General features: G+C 38.8%; 1 protein-coding gene across 7 annotated transcripts in view; it reads right to left on the reverse strand.

Moving 5' to 3' along the window:
• The window catches only part of LOC103471465 (protocadherin-1), a 212,805-nt gene that overhangs the window by 98,491 nt on the left and 97,639 nt on the right, over positions 1–16,675 (reverse strand). For 3 of the 7 annotated variants that reach the window (XM_017307086.1, XM_008420493.2, XM_017307087.1), the window contains exon 4: positions 9,900–10,129. In XM_017307086.1, the coding sequence (XP_017162575.1) occupies positions 9,900–10,129 (230 nt within the window). Of the gene's footprint in view, positions 1–9,899; positions 10,130–16,675 lie in introns of those variants that run through there. The other 4 variants (XM_008420488.2, XM_008420487.2, XM_008420492.2 and 1 more) reach the window with 2 other exon arrangements.

Below are 16,675 nucleotides of genomic sequence, written 5' to 3' on the forward strand. Positions count from 1 at the left end.
GGATGGATGGATGGATGGATGGATGGATGGATGGATGGATGGATGGATGGATGGATGGATGGATGGATGGATGGATGGATGGATGGATGGATGGAAACTTCAAGAATCGCTCACTGCACTAGAATCATTCTAAGAAAAGTATCAACTCATTGAACATTTCACGCATACAACCTGAACATCAAATACCTAACAAAACATCCTAAAGAACCCTAAAATCATGTATGGTTCCAAAATATCTAAAAAATAAAACCAAAAACTATTCAAATGACCTGTGAATATCCACTCTCATGGCTAAATCCTCTCTAAAGCCAATTAGGCTTGAACTACACATTCAAGAATCCCATCAGACATTCCCAAAACTTTACCCCCCCCTCGACTATAAAGAACCCCACACTCACTTGGATACTAATGCCTGTAGGAAAACATTTGAAATTTGCTCAATAAACGGACCAGCATTTACAAAGAAATACCTTTTATTTTCATAACACAACTTCCAAGGTCTTTTTTTATTATTTAATTCTTGGTACTCTGGGATCTATTTGGATCTTTACAGTAGTCTCTAGGCTTCATTAATATTTGACATAACAACCATATTTCCATTGACAATCTGCTGGGAGCTGCTGCCTGCTCAGTGCAGCTAGAATTTTCTTTTACTTTGAGAAGATAAAAGTTTACAAATGTGGGAAAAACTAAAAATAATATGCTATTTTCAGGAGAATACAGCTCAGTCCAGGGAGTTTCTGACAGGATAGAGGCGAACTGTTGACCTCCAATCATTACCCACCCGAGAGAAGGTAGAGTAGGAGAAGGAGGAGGAGGAGGGAAAAAAAGAAGAGGCAAATAAGAAAAGCAGGGAATGAGAATCCCGGAGGAGGAATGAGAGCAACTAAAGAGTCACTTGAAGGAGGTTAGAAGGAGATGGAGACAGTGGGAGGCGATCCGCTTCACTGGGAAGAATGCGTGACCTCTTGAACCCTTTCCTTGTCCCATCGGATTTACAAAGTTTAGAGGAACTAGGGTTTGGCTGGGACTACATAAAGAATATGAAGCGTTCCCACATAATTATAAGGACAATAGAAAAAGGTCACGAATTATCTTTGTTTTGTTTTGAATGGAAACAAAAACCATCTGTGTTTTCAGTAACAATTTAGACAGGAGCCAAACTTTTGATAGAAAGTTGGTCACATTTTAAAATCTGCAGGATCAACCAGGTTCTTAGAGCTTAATAGGAGACATGAAGGTAATTAGATTTACGTTGTAATGTCACATTTCTTTAAATTTGGCATTTGCATTTGATTAAAGAATATAAATGTTTGCAAGAAAACATTTCTCTTTAATGGGCCGAAAACTTTTCCATCCATCCATTTTCTTTACACCCTTGTCCCCAACGGGGTCGGGAGGGGTGCTGGTGCTCATCTCCAGCTAGCGTACCGGGCGAGAGGCGGGGTCACCCTGGACAGGTCGCCAGTCTGTCGCAGGGCAGCACAGAGACACACAGGACACACAACCATGCACACGTACTCACACATCTGGAGAGGCCAATTAACCTGACAGTCATGTTTTTGGACTGTGGGAGGAAACCGGAGTACCCGGAGAAAACCCACACATGCACAGGGAGAACATGCAAACTCCATGCAGAAAGACCGGAGCCGGGAATCGAAACCAGAACCTTCTTGCTGCAAGGCAACAGCTCTACCAACTGCGCCACTGTGCAGCAAAACTTTTCCAGATCAGAGTAAAATCGCTGCTTCTTTGCATTGAGACACTGAAGTCTTTTGGGCATGTTGAGGATGATTTGTGGAACCCTTTCCTTGCAAAGGACAGTCATGCCTGTTTCTCTGAAATTCGGCCTTTGGACAGACCACAGACCTGGTGGAGAGATTATGTTTAACCATCTTCACAATTCCTTAGAGCTTAAAAAGTTTTCGATCATTGACTAAAACTTATATCTTTGGGAAAACTTAGGGTGTATTCACAACAAGGAAGTCTTTCAGTCTAATTGTTTGGTCAGGACCAAAAGTGTACTTCTTTTTCAGTTTGGCATGGTTTGCTTTCCATTTTTGCAACCAGACTACAATTTGTAATCAAAGTCAATGACCATTGCTCCGACTGGACAAAAATGGCAGAGACGGGAAAAAAGTACAGACCTTGGAAAAAATTTAAAAAAATAAAAAAACTTGAACAGAAATGCAGCAAGCATTTGTGTCGTTATTATAACTCCAATAGCATTTTGAATGTCAAAATAAACACAGGTTTCGCGATTTGATTTGATATTTTTGGAACGGTGTCAGCAAATGCTCACTAAAATTTGAATGAAACGAGCTGCTCTGTGACCCCTGACCCACAACATGCTGCCAGCGGCATCGCCAAGCAGAAAGCAACGGATCAGGTACGATTTCAGTACAATCAGAACATGGAGTAGCAGCGCTAGAAACATTGAGGGCTGATTTTAACTGTGATGCCCAACAACAGTGGCTTGTGAAGTCCAAAAGGTAATTGGTGCAAATCAAGGCCAGTCTGTATTCACACCAGAATGTACGGCACCAGACATGAAAAAAGTGGGTCTCGGTCCAGTTGTTTGGTCCATACCAGAGTTCACTTTGGTACACCTGTACCCAAGGTCCAGGTCAATGTAGAAAGAAAACAAACTCTGGTCCTTAAATGAGTCAGGTGTGAATACACCTTTATAATGTGTCAAATTCTTGCAAAGTCAAAGCAAAGAAAAATTAGTCAAAAGCAAAACACGCCTGCAATTCATCCTTATTCCACCCTCAACCATGAACGGGAGTCATTTTCAAAAAATAGGCTCATTGTTCATTGTTCATTGCAAGGCAAAAAGAAATAAAAATAAAAAAAGTTTTTTAAAGAATTGAAGCATGGATTTAAGATTTCAAAATATAAAAGCTATTGGAAAGGTCCATGAGCACTTTGCATATTTTTAAGGTGTAAGGATCAGGCCGCAACAGACATTTCTGACCCCAAACTCAGACTGAAACCGATATGATGCGTCCCCATCGTCCACATCATTCTTCAATCTTTTTCACAAGGAGATGAAATGTTTTTACATTCAAAACGATCCCTCCCTGTGAGGCTCGTCTAACTTACAACACATGTGTCAACAGAAGCAACGCTGAAGCGGCTGACGTCACTCTGCAGGCTGCTCTCATGGCTTTATCAGGAAACCAAACTGGGGGCTGATTAAGAGCCGAGATAGAAAACCTCACTGATGTTCTGCATCTCTCATCCGAGTGTGCTCGGTCGAGTTTGCAGCAGTTTCTACAGCTCTCAGTCTGATGCAATCAGCAGATAAAAAGCCTACATGTGAGTGAGTGTGTGAGTGAATGCAACCACACATACACACACATTTCGTAAGGCAGCTTGTTATGCAGCAGCTTCTCTTCCTTTTTCGGATCCTTCAATCGTGAATCTATTCACTTTTTTTTCATCTTTTCCTCCAATTTATGAGTGAAACGAAAAAAAGACAAACAGGCAATCAAATCCCACACACCTCCCCCATTTCTTCCTCCCTCGCATTTTGGTTTTTCTCCTTTTCCCATCTGTCCATCCCTGACAGGAAGTGGGTGCATTAGCCGAGTGAAGACCGCCTGATGGAATTAACTTCCATTATCTGACCATTTGCAGAATGGAGAGTAGCATAAAAACGCGATGGAATAGGAAGACTGAAGCGATAGCGAGCTATCACCTCACAGAACAAACCACTAAATGTATTTTTCATGTTTGTGTTAGGTTTTTATGTGTCCATGCGGCCGGTTTGGTCAGACAGCGAACCCTGAAGTCTGGAATCCTTTTTTAGACGACAAATCTTATTTAAAGACTGAAACCTGTCTGTCGGTGCTTTAGAGCTCTGCTGGTTGCTGCCAGCTCTGAGCCCTGCTTTTCCTGCTGAAGATGTAAAACTTTCAAAGAAAGAATGGCTCAGTGATTTTCTGAAACAGCTGAACACTGTGCTTTTTAATCAGGCTTAAGGCCTGGGTTTATACTGAAGTGAATAAAGACACGGCTAGCATATTTCTCAATGTGGGATTGGGTAAAAAATTATTTTATTATTATTATTTTTATCTACAAGTTTTACAGAATGAAATAATGCAATATGATAAACACATAATGAGGAACAATAATGTTTGTCAAAGAATAATAATATTGATCTGTCTTCTGTTTCAGCACAAAGTTACTACCAATGAAATATACACAAGTATCTGTAGAGTCTTTAGTCCTTATTTATCTCGTTTCCCAGAGGTAAAAAGTGTAAATCTACATCAAATGTCAGGGCTAATAATATAGGATCAGGATAAAACCATTAGACAACTTTAATGTGACATATATATTGTACAATTAAACTGAAACAAATAAATGAATAAAAATATGACAAGAGGCTGACAGCAAGACTGAGGAAGCAGTAGAAATATCCAACAACAACTGGTGGTGTTATCATGTGACAACCATATCCTGTAATCTCCATATGTCTGGAGTATGGAGCAAGGCTCCAAGAGAGAAGATTTTCACTCTGGAGAAGGCATCCAAGTCTGACCAAAATCCCCCCAAATCTTGGTTTTGTTAAGGTGGATGAAATTACAGACTGTTCCAAATATAAGTCAGATTGCACATGAAATCTGCAGGCAAACATCAGATGAAACAAGTTTCCATTATTTTAGCCTCACAGTGTGGAATAATAAAGGAATAGCTTCATCCAAAGAAAAGTTGAGCTTTGTAACAGATTACCTGAAGTCGAGAACTGAACCTAACACAGTACCCATCCCCAGAAGAGGGATGTGGACAAGATTTAAACGTTTGCAAGCCAGTGTGGAAATCTTACCAAGTTAAAATGTAGCATAATTATCGAACAAAGAAGACTGAATGTTGAAATTAAATCAGGAAGTGCTCTAACTAAACCCAAAGTCAGGTGAAAAAAAACGTTTACTTGAATATTATTGGCTTTAAAATTACTATCTAGATTGTTTCATATATTTACTTAGTAAACTGAAATATCTAAGCTGCACATATGCACTTTAAAGATTTTTGGTTTTTGTTTTGAGATTTGTACTTTTTTACAATCTAATATCTCTACTAATCTATGAAATTTTGAGCATATTACTTGAGATTTCCTGTTAAGCTCATCTAAAATGACCCAATTACCCCTAAAAATATAACTTCTGAAACAGTTTCTCTTTTTTTATAAAACACGTTCTAACATATAAATGTAATCTTATCACCATTTTTTTTTTACCTGATCAAATTTTTTTATACCAGTTTTTGAATCATATATCAATAAAGTAGTTATTGTGTTTAATTGTATCTCCCAGCATGCTGTTATTTTAAGTGCATTCAGGAATAAAACTGCAATTGTTATCTACAAACAAATCGAATCAAATTTTGCAATCAAAATATGTTGTACATTTCAAGTTGAGTTAGTATACAATGTAAGCAAAGATAAATATATGTATATATATTCTCTGTACTTTCCCTTATTCCTGATGCAGAACCAAATAAAAAACCTAGATTATGGGAAATATCTGAGGGAAATAGTTAAAGTCCAAGCTTTACTCTGATATAAAAAAAAAAGATACAGAAGGAGCTGGCATGTTTCAAGTACAATGAAATGGCATCATCAGGAATGAGAAGTGATGGAGAGTAAAGTGTATCAGTGGGAGTGTGTTAATCCTCGGAATACAGGCAGTAATCTGTTGACCTCTCAGCTCGTACAAAGCACACATTTCCTTTGGAAAATAGAAAATAAAACAAGAACATCTCCAGCCCAAACATGTTTAACCATCAAAGCACAAGACTGAAACAACATCATCGACTCCGAACCTAAAACTGACCTTAATCCAGTGTGTGAGGAGTCAGCTACTTTCTCCTGGTCTTTATCGCCATCTCATACACACACACACACACACACACACACACACACACACACGAACACACAGGGTGGCAGTAGCCTGTGGGTGTGCAAGCAGCTGTGAATAATTGTGTTTACAGATGGTATATGTGCGACCTGTGGGTTCAACGACACTTCTCAACCCCTCGAAGAAAGACAGAAGACAGCTGTGACATTTAAAGTGAACGTCTCTCTTTCCCTTCCTCCATCCCTTTCCTTCTCTCCTTCCTTCTTTTATTCCTCCGCCTGCTTCAACTTCGTCACCTCACTTAGTTTAATTGGCAGAAGTGTTAACGAGGCGTTCCGAGCCAAAGCAGAACAATAAACAGCAACATAAGTAAGAAAAGATTGGCGAATTGCTGCTTCAAAGTTTAATTTGGTTCCATGATGTAGGTAAATTGGCTGTTTTATTTATACTTCAGGGAATGTCGCTTTAGACACTAAAAGCCACCTGCTAGCGTGCATCATTATCTAAATGTAAAGTTATCATGCAGAACATACAAGTAGCTCTTATTCCTGTCTTGTTTTGATTCATCCTCTTGCAATTCGCTGATTATTGGGATAAATTACGGCTTTTACGCTCAAGATGTTCTGTGCTTTAAAGATTTAAATGAGGCTCATCGAATATGCGGCGGAGATAGAGGACTGTGGATGGATCAGTCATAACCATCTCTGAATGGTTTCATATTTGTGCAGCAGTTGCAGAAAAAAAATCTGGTCAAAAAGATTCAATACAATCTCTCTTCAAAACCACAGAGCAGAGAGAATTTTTAAGCACACACTTAATTTGTTTTTACCAATCTTGATTGATTTGCACATTACTTCCAACAGTCATATTTAACTGCCTCCCTACGTACTGCACGGCTGGCTCATAAAGCAAGAGCGAGATAAAGGAATTCCAATTCAAGGCATGCAGAGAAACATCGTAATTTCCCGTTAGCTGATATGCAAAAGCGTGAGACAGCTGAACGCTTACATAAATGCTATATCTGTCAATCAGTCAAAATCTATCTGTAAAGCATTTGTCACACAGAAAAGAGTAACAAAAAAGTAGCTCTCACCATTTTAAAGGTTAAAAACAGACAATCTTACTTTAACTACGTTGTGATCAAAATAAGTGCCGTGTTGAAGCTGTTTTTAAATTGAAATAACGAGAATGAATAGGATTTTTTTTTTTACCATCTACAATCCTTTTCCTCTTTTTTCAGTAACAGTGTGTCATTTTCAGTTCTGTCTTGAAAATGACACACTGTGTCTGAATGTCAGCATAAATAAGAAAAATAAATAAATCAAAACTGAATATTGCTGGCAGCTGAAGTGAAGGAGTAACACAAACTTGGAATGAACCTAAAATGTTCCGGCTGAATTAGATCAGGAAAACATTTTCAATCTAAAACCCTGTATCTTTCACCTGTCTTCAATTTGTACAGTTACAATGTCAGCCTTACTTACTAAAGATCTGATCAAATAATTAAATCCTCAATTCACTCAAAGTAACTTCATTCAGTTAATCATAATGAAGTCCATGTTAAAGTTTATCCTCAATGCCAAAGACGAGTTGGACATTTTATTAGGTACACCTGCGTGAATGTGTGAATGGCTGAATGTAGTGTGAAGCGGTTTGGGGTCCTCTGGACTTGATAAAGTGCTCTGTAAATACAAGCCATTTGCCATTTACACCTGCTCAACTGCTTGTTACACAAATGCTGAATTAAGCAATCACACAGCAGCAGCTCAGTTCAGTGAGGCATCTAGATGAGGGTGAAGACAAACTGCTGAAGTCCAGTCCAAGCATCGGAAAGAAAGGGATCGAAAGTGGCCTTGAATGTGGCGTGCACAAGATAGGCTGGTCTAAGTATTTCAAACTGTGTTGATCTGCTGGGATTTCATGGATAACCATCCTTCTGGTTTCTTAAGAATGGTCTGAACAAGAGAAAATATCAGGGACAAGTAGTCGTGTGGACAAAACTGATTTACTGGGGACGTAGAAGAAAGGGCAGGCTGGCTGGAGACTAGATGGAGTCAAGCGGTAGATAAATAATCTCTTCTTGCAATCAAAGTGTACAGAATGCCATCTATAAACAGAACACAAGTCAAATCTGGAAGGACATGGGATTCAGTGCCAGAGGACCACAGTGGGCGCCACTCCTATTAGCTAAGGACAGATGTTTAAGTTTACACAAGGTCACCAAAACTAGATAAAGTAGTTTGAAAAAAATCCTGCCTGGTTCAATGAGTCTTGATTTGAGCTATGACATTTAGATAATGTATTTCGAACTAAGCACCCAAGGATCTAACATAGTATTACCTAAGATTTTATATCAAAATCAAAAGTTCAGGTGTGTGATTGTGGTACAAAGGCAGAGGAGATGTTTTCTTAGCTTTGGGCCCTGTAGTATCACTTTGCATTTTTTTAACACCAGAGTGTGGCAGAGTATTTGGAAAGACGTGTACATCCTTTTAAGACCATATTGTAAACATCCTATGATGCTTATTTTGAGCAAGCTAATCCATAAAGCTCAGATCATCTCAAATTGTTTATTTTTAATATGATAATGAGTTCCATGTACTACTTTGGCCTCAGCAGTCACCACATCTCAAACCAATAGGGCACCATTGGGATGTGGTGAAACTGAAGATTTGCATCATAGACTTTAAACAGTCAAATCTGTATGAACTATGTTCTGCTGACATGTCAGAATTCATATTAGGAGTGTATGTATGTTTTAAATACATTGTTAAATCAATGCAATTTTAAAAAAGACAATTCTGAAAGAGAAAGTTTGTCCAAATCAGCAAGTGTACCAAATAAAGTGGTCAGAGAGCTTACATTAAAAATAAATTATCCAAAGCAAATGAGAATAATTTGACAAAAAAAAATAAAAATTAGAGGACAATAATAAAGAAATAGTGTTTGAGTGCCAAACTCTTAGATGTACTAAATTATCAAGCTCATTGCTAGATGAAAAAGTTACATTTTGAATTAACACTGGGTGGAACTGAGGACTAGTTCTAGAACTGATGCAGAAGTTTTGTGGGATACACAATATGGTTTCTCACCTAAACCAAAGTTTGACATTTTCTGCCAATGCCCATGATTTGTCATTTGTAGTAATCTAATTCATACCCTTACAAAGGGAGACACTCGTAAAATTGGGACATTTCTTGTTGCACGTACCTGTTAAATACAGTCATGTAAAAAAAAAAAAAAAACACATAGGGAATGATGAAATCAGGTGCAAATCCCTAGTAGCTTTGTTCCTTTTGCATCAAAACAATGAAATCAAAAACTCACCTAATAAGAGTGGTGAACAACAAATCAGTTCACACTTTGTTTCAATAACAAAAAGAGAGAAAAACAAATTTAAGAATGTAGCATCAATTCTCCCATTCTCAGTTTTATTGCTTCTGTCATCTGCTTTAAAAGCTAAAACACTTCAGTCAGGTTTGCACCTGTGGGGATGCTAGCATCATAGCACCTCTAAATGTGTCAGTAAACTGGATAAGACTGATTTTCCCCCAACCTGTTGGCAGTTTAAACACATTCCAACGTGTTTTCCTTTAACAGACTATGGCAGGCTCAGGAAGTGCTAACCAGTAAAGTCCAGGAGCCATGAGTGCTGCGTATGCGTGTTTCCTGTTAGCCACCCTCTGTGCCTCCGTAAGTGGAGCTGATGGAGGGTTGAACTAAGTATGATTTACATAATTGGGATGTTAATTTGTTAAGCTGTGGGAGTTGATTATGTTGCATATTGATTGTGTTGTGCTGCTGTGAGGTCGCACACCTCTTTAACGAAGGTATACAGTGTGCAGAGCAGGGAATTGTGGGAATTTGATTACATGTACAGTGTTAGTTTTCCTGCTGACAAGGTGAGTGTGTGATGAAAAGTGTGTAAATGCACGCCGGTGTGTTTCTAAATCTGAGTATGTGTGTCTGCTCCCCTCAGGGTTGATGAATGAATGAAGGAGGTGAGAAGAGGAAAAGAGGGAGGGGAAACTCCACCTGGTCTTACCGTTCTCCGGGTGTTCCATCTCGCCGATGCTGCCGTCAGGTGTGGTCCTCTCGTAGTGGTCTTCTGGCAAAGCTAGTGGTCCGATCCGGGGGCCCGATGACGACTTGGAGCTGGGGGTCTCCGACTCCTCCAGGCCACTGTCGTAGTAGCTGTGCTGGGACGCATCCTGCAGATCCTGGGCCTGATTGGAGGTGGAGAAGGTTACTCGGCGGTGGGGCAGCTGAAATAAGCAGAAAACAAGAGGCATCAGAGTATTGCTATGTGCTTTTTCATTAAGACATGCTCTTCTTTATTCAACAAGTTTAGCTTGATTCAAGTTTGGTTTGGTCCTGTGGCTTGAAGCAGTTACATTTCATAGAAATGCCTCCCGCTAGTGTCAAAACGGGAGTTGCTAATGGATAGATGGGTGATTGATTGTGTTATTCCGTCCAGTGTTTTGATTTACAGATCAGTCTGCTAGACACATTGACCTCAACAGCAGATGCTCTACAGCCAGTAAAATTGATCACTTTAAAAGAACAATTGATAGCGTCTGAAACAATGCCAGCTTATGCTGCGCTTCGTCCAATACGCCCCAGCCATTCAGTAGTAGCAAGTTTGCTTAAATTTAACTCATACCAAATGGCTACTATATTTTGAAGTCCTAAAGTGGACATAAAAAACAAATATCTCTATATATATAGTTGTATGGATGGAGGTTGTATGGATGAAAATATTTTCTGGCTTGAGAAAATACACAAACAGTAATCTCTTGTTACAACCAAATTATGCAGAATATCATCTCAAAATATACAGGATGCAGCAATCTCAGACTGGTTTCTTTAACATGACAATGACTTACTGCAACATGAGTGGCCTTTATGGTCACAATTTTCACAGTATGGCTCTGCATTAGACAAACCTAAAGCAACTAAATAACTTTATCATCTTAATGTGGAACAAGATCTCTTAAAAATCTAAAATTGTACTGTCTACAACAATGTAAATTTACAAGTATGTAAATAAATCTTGCACAGAGTTTACCACTAGAAGCTATTATTAAATGTCCTTTGGGATCTCAGACATCATGAGAAACGGTTATGTCTCAGATTGATTAATCCCCTTGGACTCATAAGTTCATAAAAACAATCTCAACAGTCAACTTCTGTGTTGTAAAACGCAACAAAACATTATTCTATCTAGTGAAATGTCCCAAAATCGCTATCTTTATCCTTTGTTCTGACATTGGAACTTAAATTTCCAACCGTAGTCAGTAAATTTAAGTTTTTATTGCTAGGATTGCTTAAGACATTTATTGCTCTAAAACGACAAAATGTTACAGCCACCATTGGAGGCTACAATGTTCCCAAAGTCAGTCACTGATCTGAAACATGTTAAGCTGGCACTGGTGACTGACGGGTTGGTATGAATGAAAATAATCACATCTTTTACAAAATCACCCACCCAGTGGAACAGCTACTGGCTGCAAAAGCCCACAGGCTGGCAACCCACTCACTGATAAGTCAGCCAATATTCACATCCTTGCGCCAATATCATCTGTTTACCAAGAAAGGTCCAAATAAAGCCTGGCCAAAAATGTTTAGGAGCAGGTTTATTTCACCATGTAGACCAGAGCAGTCATAGATGCCAAAGTCAATACAATAGCTAATGTCCCTTTCACCTGATAGGCTGCTTTACTTCTTTCTTTCACCTAATTTTACATATTACACAAATAAAAATCAGTAGCTTGCTACTTTATCAGTAGCATGAAAACTACTGGTAAAACTCACAACAAGTTATTTTTGCAAAAGAATATGGATTTTCATACCAAACAACTGTTGAGTCAGAGTTTAGTATGTCTTTGTTGTAAAATGCAGCATAGCCCTGACAGGTTCATTGCCACAGATTTTAATACGTTTTCAAAAAACATTTTCCTAATGAATTCTGAAATCAAGTAATTGGCCTGATAATTAGTGGGGGACCTAGGTATTATTGTACCTTCATTGAGTCTGAAAAATCAAAAAAGATTTGTTGGCAACAAATTATTGTTAGAATCAATCCTTTGTTAGCCAAGGCTAGAGCCTGTTCACTGAAATAGGTGAACAAATACCAAAATATTCGTCTGAAAATTGTTATATATAAACATCAGTGTTAGCACACTAATGCTAGCCTTAGCATTACCTTTTCTTGGTTCACTGAAGGTCTTTCTACACTTCACAGCAGGATCAGAAAAAAATTTGCTTTCTCTCCCAGTATTGCAAGAACAAACCAATATCTATGTTCTTGAAGGTTCTTCACACATATGGTGATCAGAATGTTTGTCTTACATGCTGTCGCAAACAATGAAGTGGTTTTGCACCAGTGGGAAGACATAAGAAGTCTTCCTGGAAGTTTGCACTTTAGTTCTTGTGAAGAAATAATTTTCTTCTTCTTCTTCTTGCAGCCTTGGGCAAAATAAAATAAAATAACAATGTCTTTGTCCTTCTATTGTATCTGCCTTTTGGTTGAAACACATCATGCTCTATTTTCATATATATACAGTGCATCCAGAAAGTATTTACAGTACTTCAGCTTTCCCACATTTTGTTATGTTAAAGTCTTTTCCAAATTGTATTAAAATAATCCCTTTTCTCAAAATTCTATATACACATACCCCCCATTATGACAATGCAAAAAAGAAAAAAACATTGAAGTGTTGATTTTTTTTTTCCATAGATAATTTCTTCCCAAAGACACCAAACAAGTCAATCAGTCAGATCATTCTGTCAGCTTTACAGTCTTTTAAGAAACTGAACTGTTGGCGTATATGCCCACCAGTTTAATTTAAAAATATTTAATCGAAAGGGAAAGTGACTAAAATGCAGGTTCAGAACAATAACAACAAAAAGGTAAAATGTGCTAACTTTAAGTCCTCCTGAATGTAGAACATGTAGTGAGCTATAATAATACAAACACAATATATTTACACTTAATCAGAGAAATGTTCAACACAAGTGGCCCCCTGGTGGGTTTAAAGCACTAACTGCAAGTCGCCCTATTATTCCCCTGTTATTTATAACATTTCACTCTCATATACAAATGAGAAGTGATAACATGGTCTGCAGCTACAAAAGTATTTAATGTAAACTATATTGTAAAAGAATATCCAGTGTGTGGTTTAGTCATTAGTGTCTGTTCATGGTCAAACACACACTTTCTTTCATTTTTTTGTGTGTCTTTCTGTGGGTGGAAGGTAACTGTTTGACTTCAGCATTTGATGGTTTTGTAATTAAAATACAATTAGCCTCCCTGTAGCGCCGCGGGGATGCTCGACACCATTCACACTTACACAAGCACACTTTGTGCAAAGACAAAAAGGGCTGCCAAGAAAAGTGTCCTAATTCAAAGGCACACAATACACGGTCAAACACTTCAAATGTGCACAAACACAATGGACGGGCCAGTGCTACTGAAGAGCACCATCACCGGGTCGATCGCTATGGCAACTGAGTGGCGCCAGAACCAGTAAAACCAGCAGGTCAACTCCCAGAGCGTATACACACAACCTCTCAGCTTCATCTATGAATTTTATTCATCTGTCTGCGTCTCAATAAAGCCACTTTCAATAAGTTATACAAGTGTAGAAGGTGATCAACCTCTGCATTCTGAATTTAAACCACCACATTTATGCATGCATAAATGCATAAATGTGGTATGTGATAACATACACTGTACCGCACTGTTCATATATTGATATACACATCATTTCCCAGATGGGATCAATAGAGTATCTGTCTGTCTATAAGTCGTGCTTCTTTTTTTTTTGTTTGTTTTTTGCTTGGAAACAGTAGCTTTTAGGACTCAGGGTCTCCTGATGCTTTATCACCTGCATTCCAAAACAGTTTGAGCATTTCAGCTAAACCTGGAAGGATTTAAAAATACCTGGTTCGTCTCAGTGTGCAGGTGAAAACTGCAATATTAGTGTCAAAGTGATGGAAAATGTGCAAAACTAAAACCACAATGGAGCTCCCACCTTAACCTGTGCAGACACATTGTGCTGCCAAGGCATCAAAGGCCCAGATCCCTGATGCTTCAGGCGACAGGCGTCTTCTGCAGGTGAACAGGTTCAAACACTCAGATATAACTGGACTCTGAGCACTCTCACTTCCTGTCTTCCCTCCCCGAAGAATGTGGAAGAGCTCAGAAAGGTCAGTTTGTATTTCTGTACTGGCACAGAACCAGATGTGTTACATAAAGGAGGGGGTTTGTTCCACTTTTTCTACCAACTTTGCAAGGCAGGAAAGAGTCACAACGAGGCGTGATTTAGTTCTGGATTTCCCATTGTTGAACTGTGTTTGCTTCAGCAGACCTTACACCTCATGGTAATTAATGAAACATAATCGATAATTGAACTTTTTTGCCTGAGCTAACAGTCAGGTTTCTGATCAAAATATTTTGTTGTCTGTATAATTCATAGACTGCCACTAAAAGATTCCACTAGAGGGCAGTCCAGCAAATATATAGTAATATGGACAATGAATTGTCCCTGTTACATGTTTTTAAAAATATATTTTTTTAAAGTCATGTCAAACTTGTTTTGTTTTTTTTTTATTTTATTTTATTTCATTTAGATATCCAACACTGGCTTGCACACTTCCTCTAAGAATGACTTTGTAGTTGCATATCACCAGCTTTGATCCAGGGCATATGAACAGGTGCTTTAGAAATGTTTCCCTAAATCAAGTGTCCGCCTTTCTGTTCTTATCCAAAGCCTTAAGCAAAGTCTGGAGAAAGCTTATTTCCATGACTCCCTCTTTTGGTCCCCACCACAGCTCATGACCACAGGACTGAGTTGGAAATAGATTAATTGGTAAACTGAAAACGTCAAAACGTTACTGCTCTGGCTGCAATCTTCCTCTCCTATTATATACCAACTTTCTACCAGTATTTCAATTCTTTCACTTGTGACAGAAACTCGGCCCTAACAAGAAGCTGTATCTGAGTATTTTCTCTCCAAGCTTGGAGCGGCAAACTGTCATTCTTCATACTCTAGGGCAATATCATCTGCAAAAGGTAGCATGCAAGTAGCGCATCAAGTTTGAGGTCAGGATGGGTTTGTGCTGCCTATCAGGAGCAATGACAAAGAGATAATCATGATAGTAGTTGTAGTACCATGCCTCACTGGTGTATAAAATAACAAAATCATTATTGAAAAAACTGAAAAAGAAAATTCAGCAGTGTTCAAATTTTAAGTTAGGACTTAGAAATAGTAATAATAATTATCACTATACCATTACGAAAAAGAAATGTGAGTGAAGGAGACAAACTAATAACTTCAGCTGACATACAAGACTCCCAATGAGGAGGCAGATGAGGGAAGGGCTACCTGGCTGAGTTGCTAGAAGAAAGCTGTTACGTTGCCAACGAAACAGAGCAGCTTAATTATGGGAGACAAAACAACCAATCGGATTCCTGGAACAAAGTTGTTTGGAGTTAAGAGGCCAAAAGTGGATATTATGGCCACAACCTTTAACACTGCAGAAGGAGAGAAATCTGCAAGCACTATGAAATAAAAGAACTCTATTTCTACACTGACACCATGATCTGGATTGTTGATGTTTGGCATTAATGTGTGATCAACAGAGGCACAGGGATCGACATTGATAACAAGACGGCTAAATAATTGCCAGCATGGCAGTGATCCAAAACATAAGACCAAGTCCACCTGTCATTTTCTAAAACAGGAGAAAGTGAAAATCCCAGAGTGCTCATATTTGTCTCTTGAACTTTGTGTCATTGAGTCACTTTTGCGAGATCTCAAACATTCGGGTTATACAACAAATCCCAAGAATCATCTACAAATTACACAAGATTTTGAGTCGTCATTAGTGCTAAAGAGGAAATGGGTGGAATTAAAAAACTAGGCAATGTAAACTTCAGATCAGAGCAATTTGGTTGATTTCTATTGTCATTTTTATTTTCAAACCACACAGACACAGAAGTACACACACACAGAACGTGGCCAATTGGCCAGGCTATGTAAACCTGTGAGCACAACTTTATATACAAGATGTTTTTAGCAAAGACAGGAATGGGCTTTGTTGTTGACGATTTAAGAATTCCAGAGTAAAGACAGCAATAAAAGAAGAACAACTTTCTTTTTCTAAATATTGGGCTGCGACGCCTGCCTGGGATTTTGGGACGGTCTTCTTCTCGATCAGGTGTGTTTGGGAAAGCAAAGTGTGCCAGGTTGTGTTATTAATAACTCGCCGCTGCCTCTAACTTTCCCCGTTCACTTTGCTGAGTGAGTATTAAGAAATAAATCACTTCTGTATTTACGGAGCAAGGCGTCTGGATCCCTCTCCTGCCTGTCTAACACCTCCACCGCCCAAACAGAACAGACAACCTCCCACCCTCTCTTGTTTGTTGCCCTTTTTGTACTGATTGCATTTGCGTGTTTGTTTGCTGGAAATAGAAGTGCCTCCTCAGCATGTTGAACTAAGAGAAAGTGGAGCAGATCAGAGGGGAGGGGAGGGGGAAAAAAAAGAAAAAAAAAAAGACCAACCAACATCGAGCGCAACCTCTACCTCAGTCTACACCCTGCCGCTATCCTTTAGCTGAACACCATGTCCTCGTCCTCCAGATGGTCGCACTGTGAGTGAATAAATAGTTGCTGTATTTCTGACCAGCTATGCTGTTCTCTTCTGCCCTACTTTGTGTCAAACATCAGCCCGAAACACAAGGGAGGTTCCCAGAGAGGGTTGGGATTAATTAATGAACTTTTGTTATTTTTATGACTTTTTGATGT

Source organism: Poecilia reticulata, linkage group LG10, assembly GCF_000633615.1.
Source record: "Poecilia reticulata strain Guanapo linkage group LG10, Guppy_female_1.0+MT, whole genome shotgun sequence".
Taxonomy (NCBI): domain Eukaryota; kingdom Metazoa; phylum Chordata; class Actinopteri; order Cyprinodontiformes; family Poeciliidae; genus Poecilia; species Poecilia reticulata.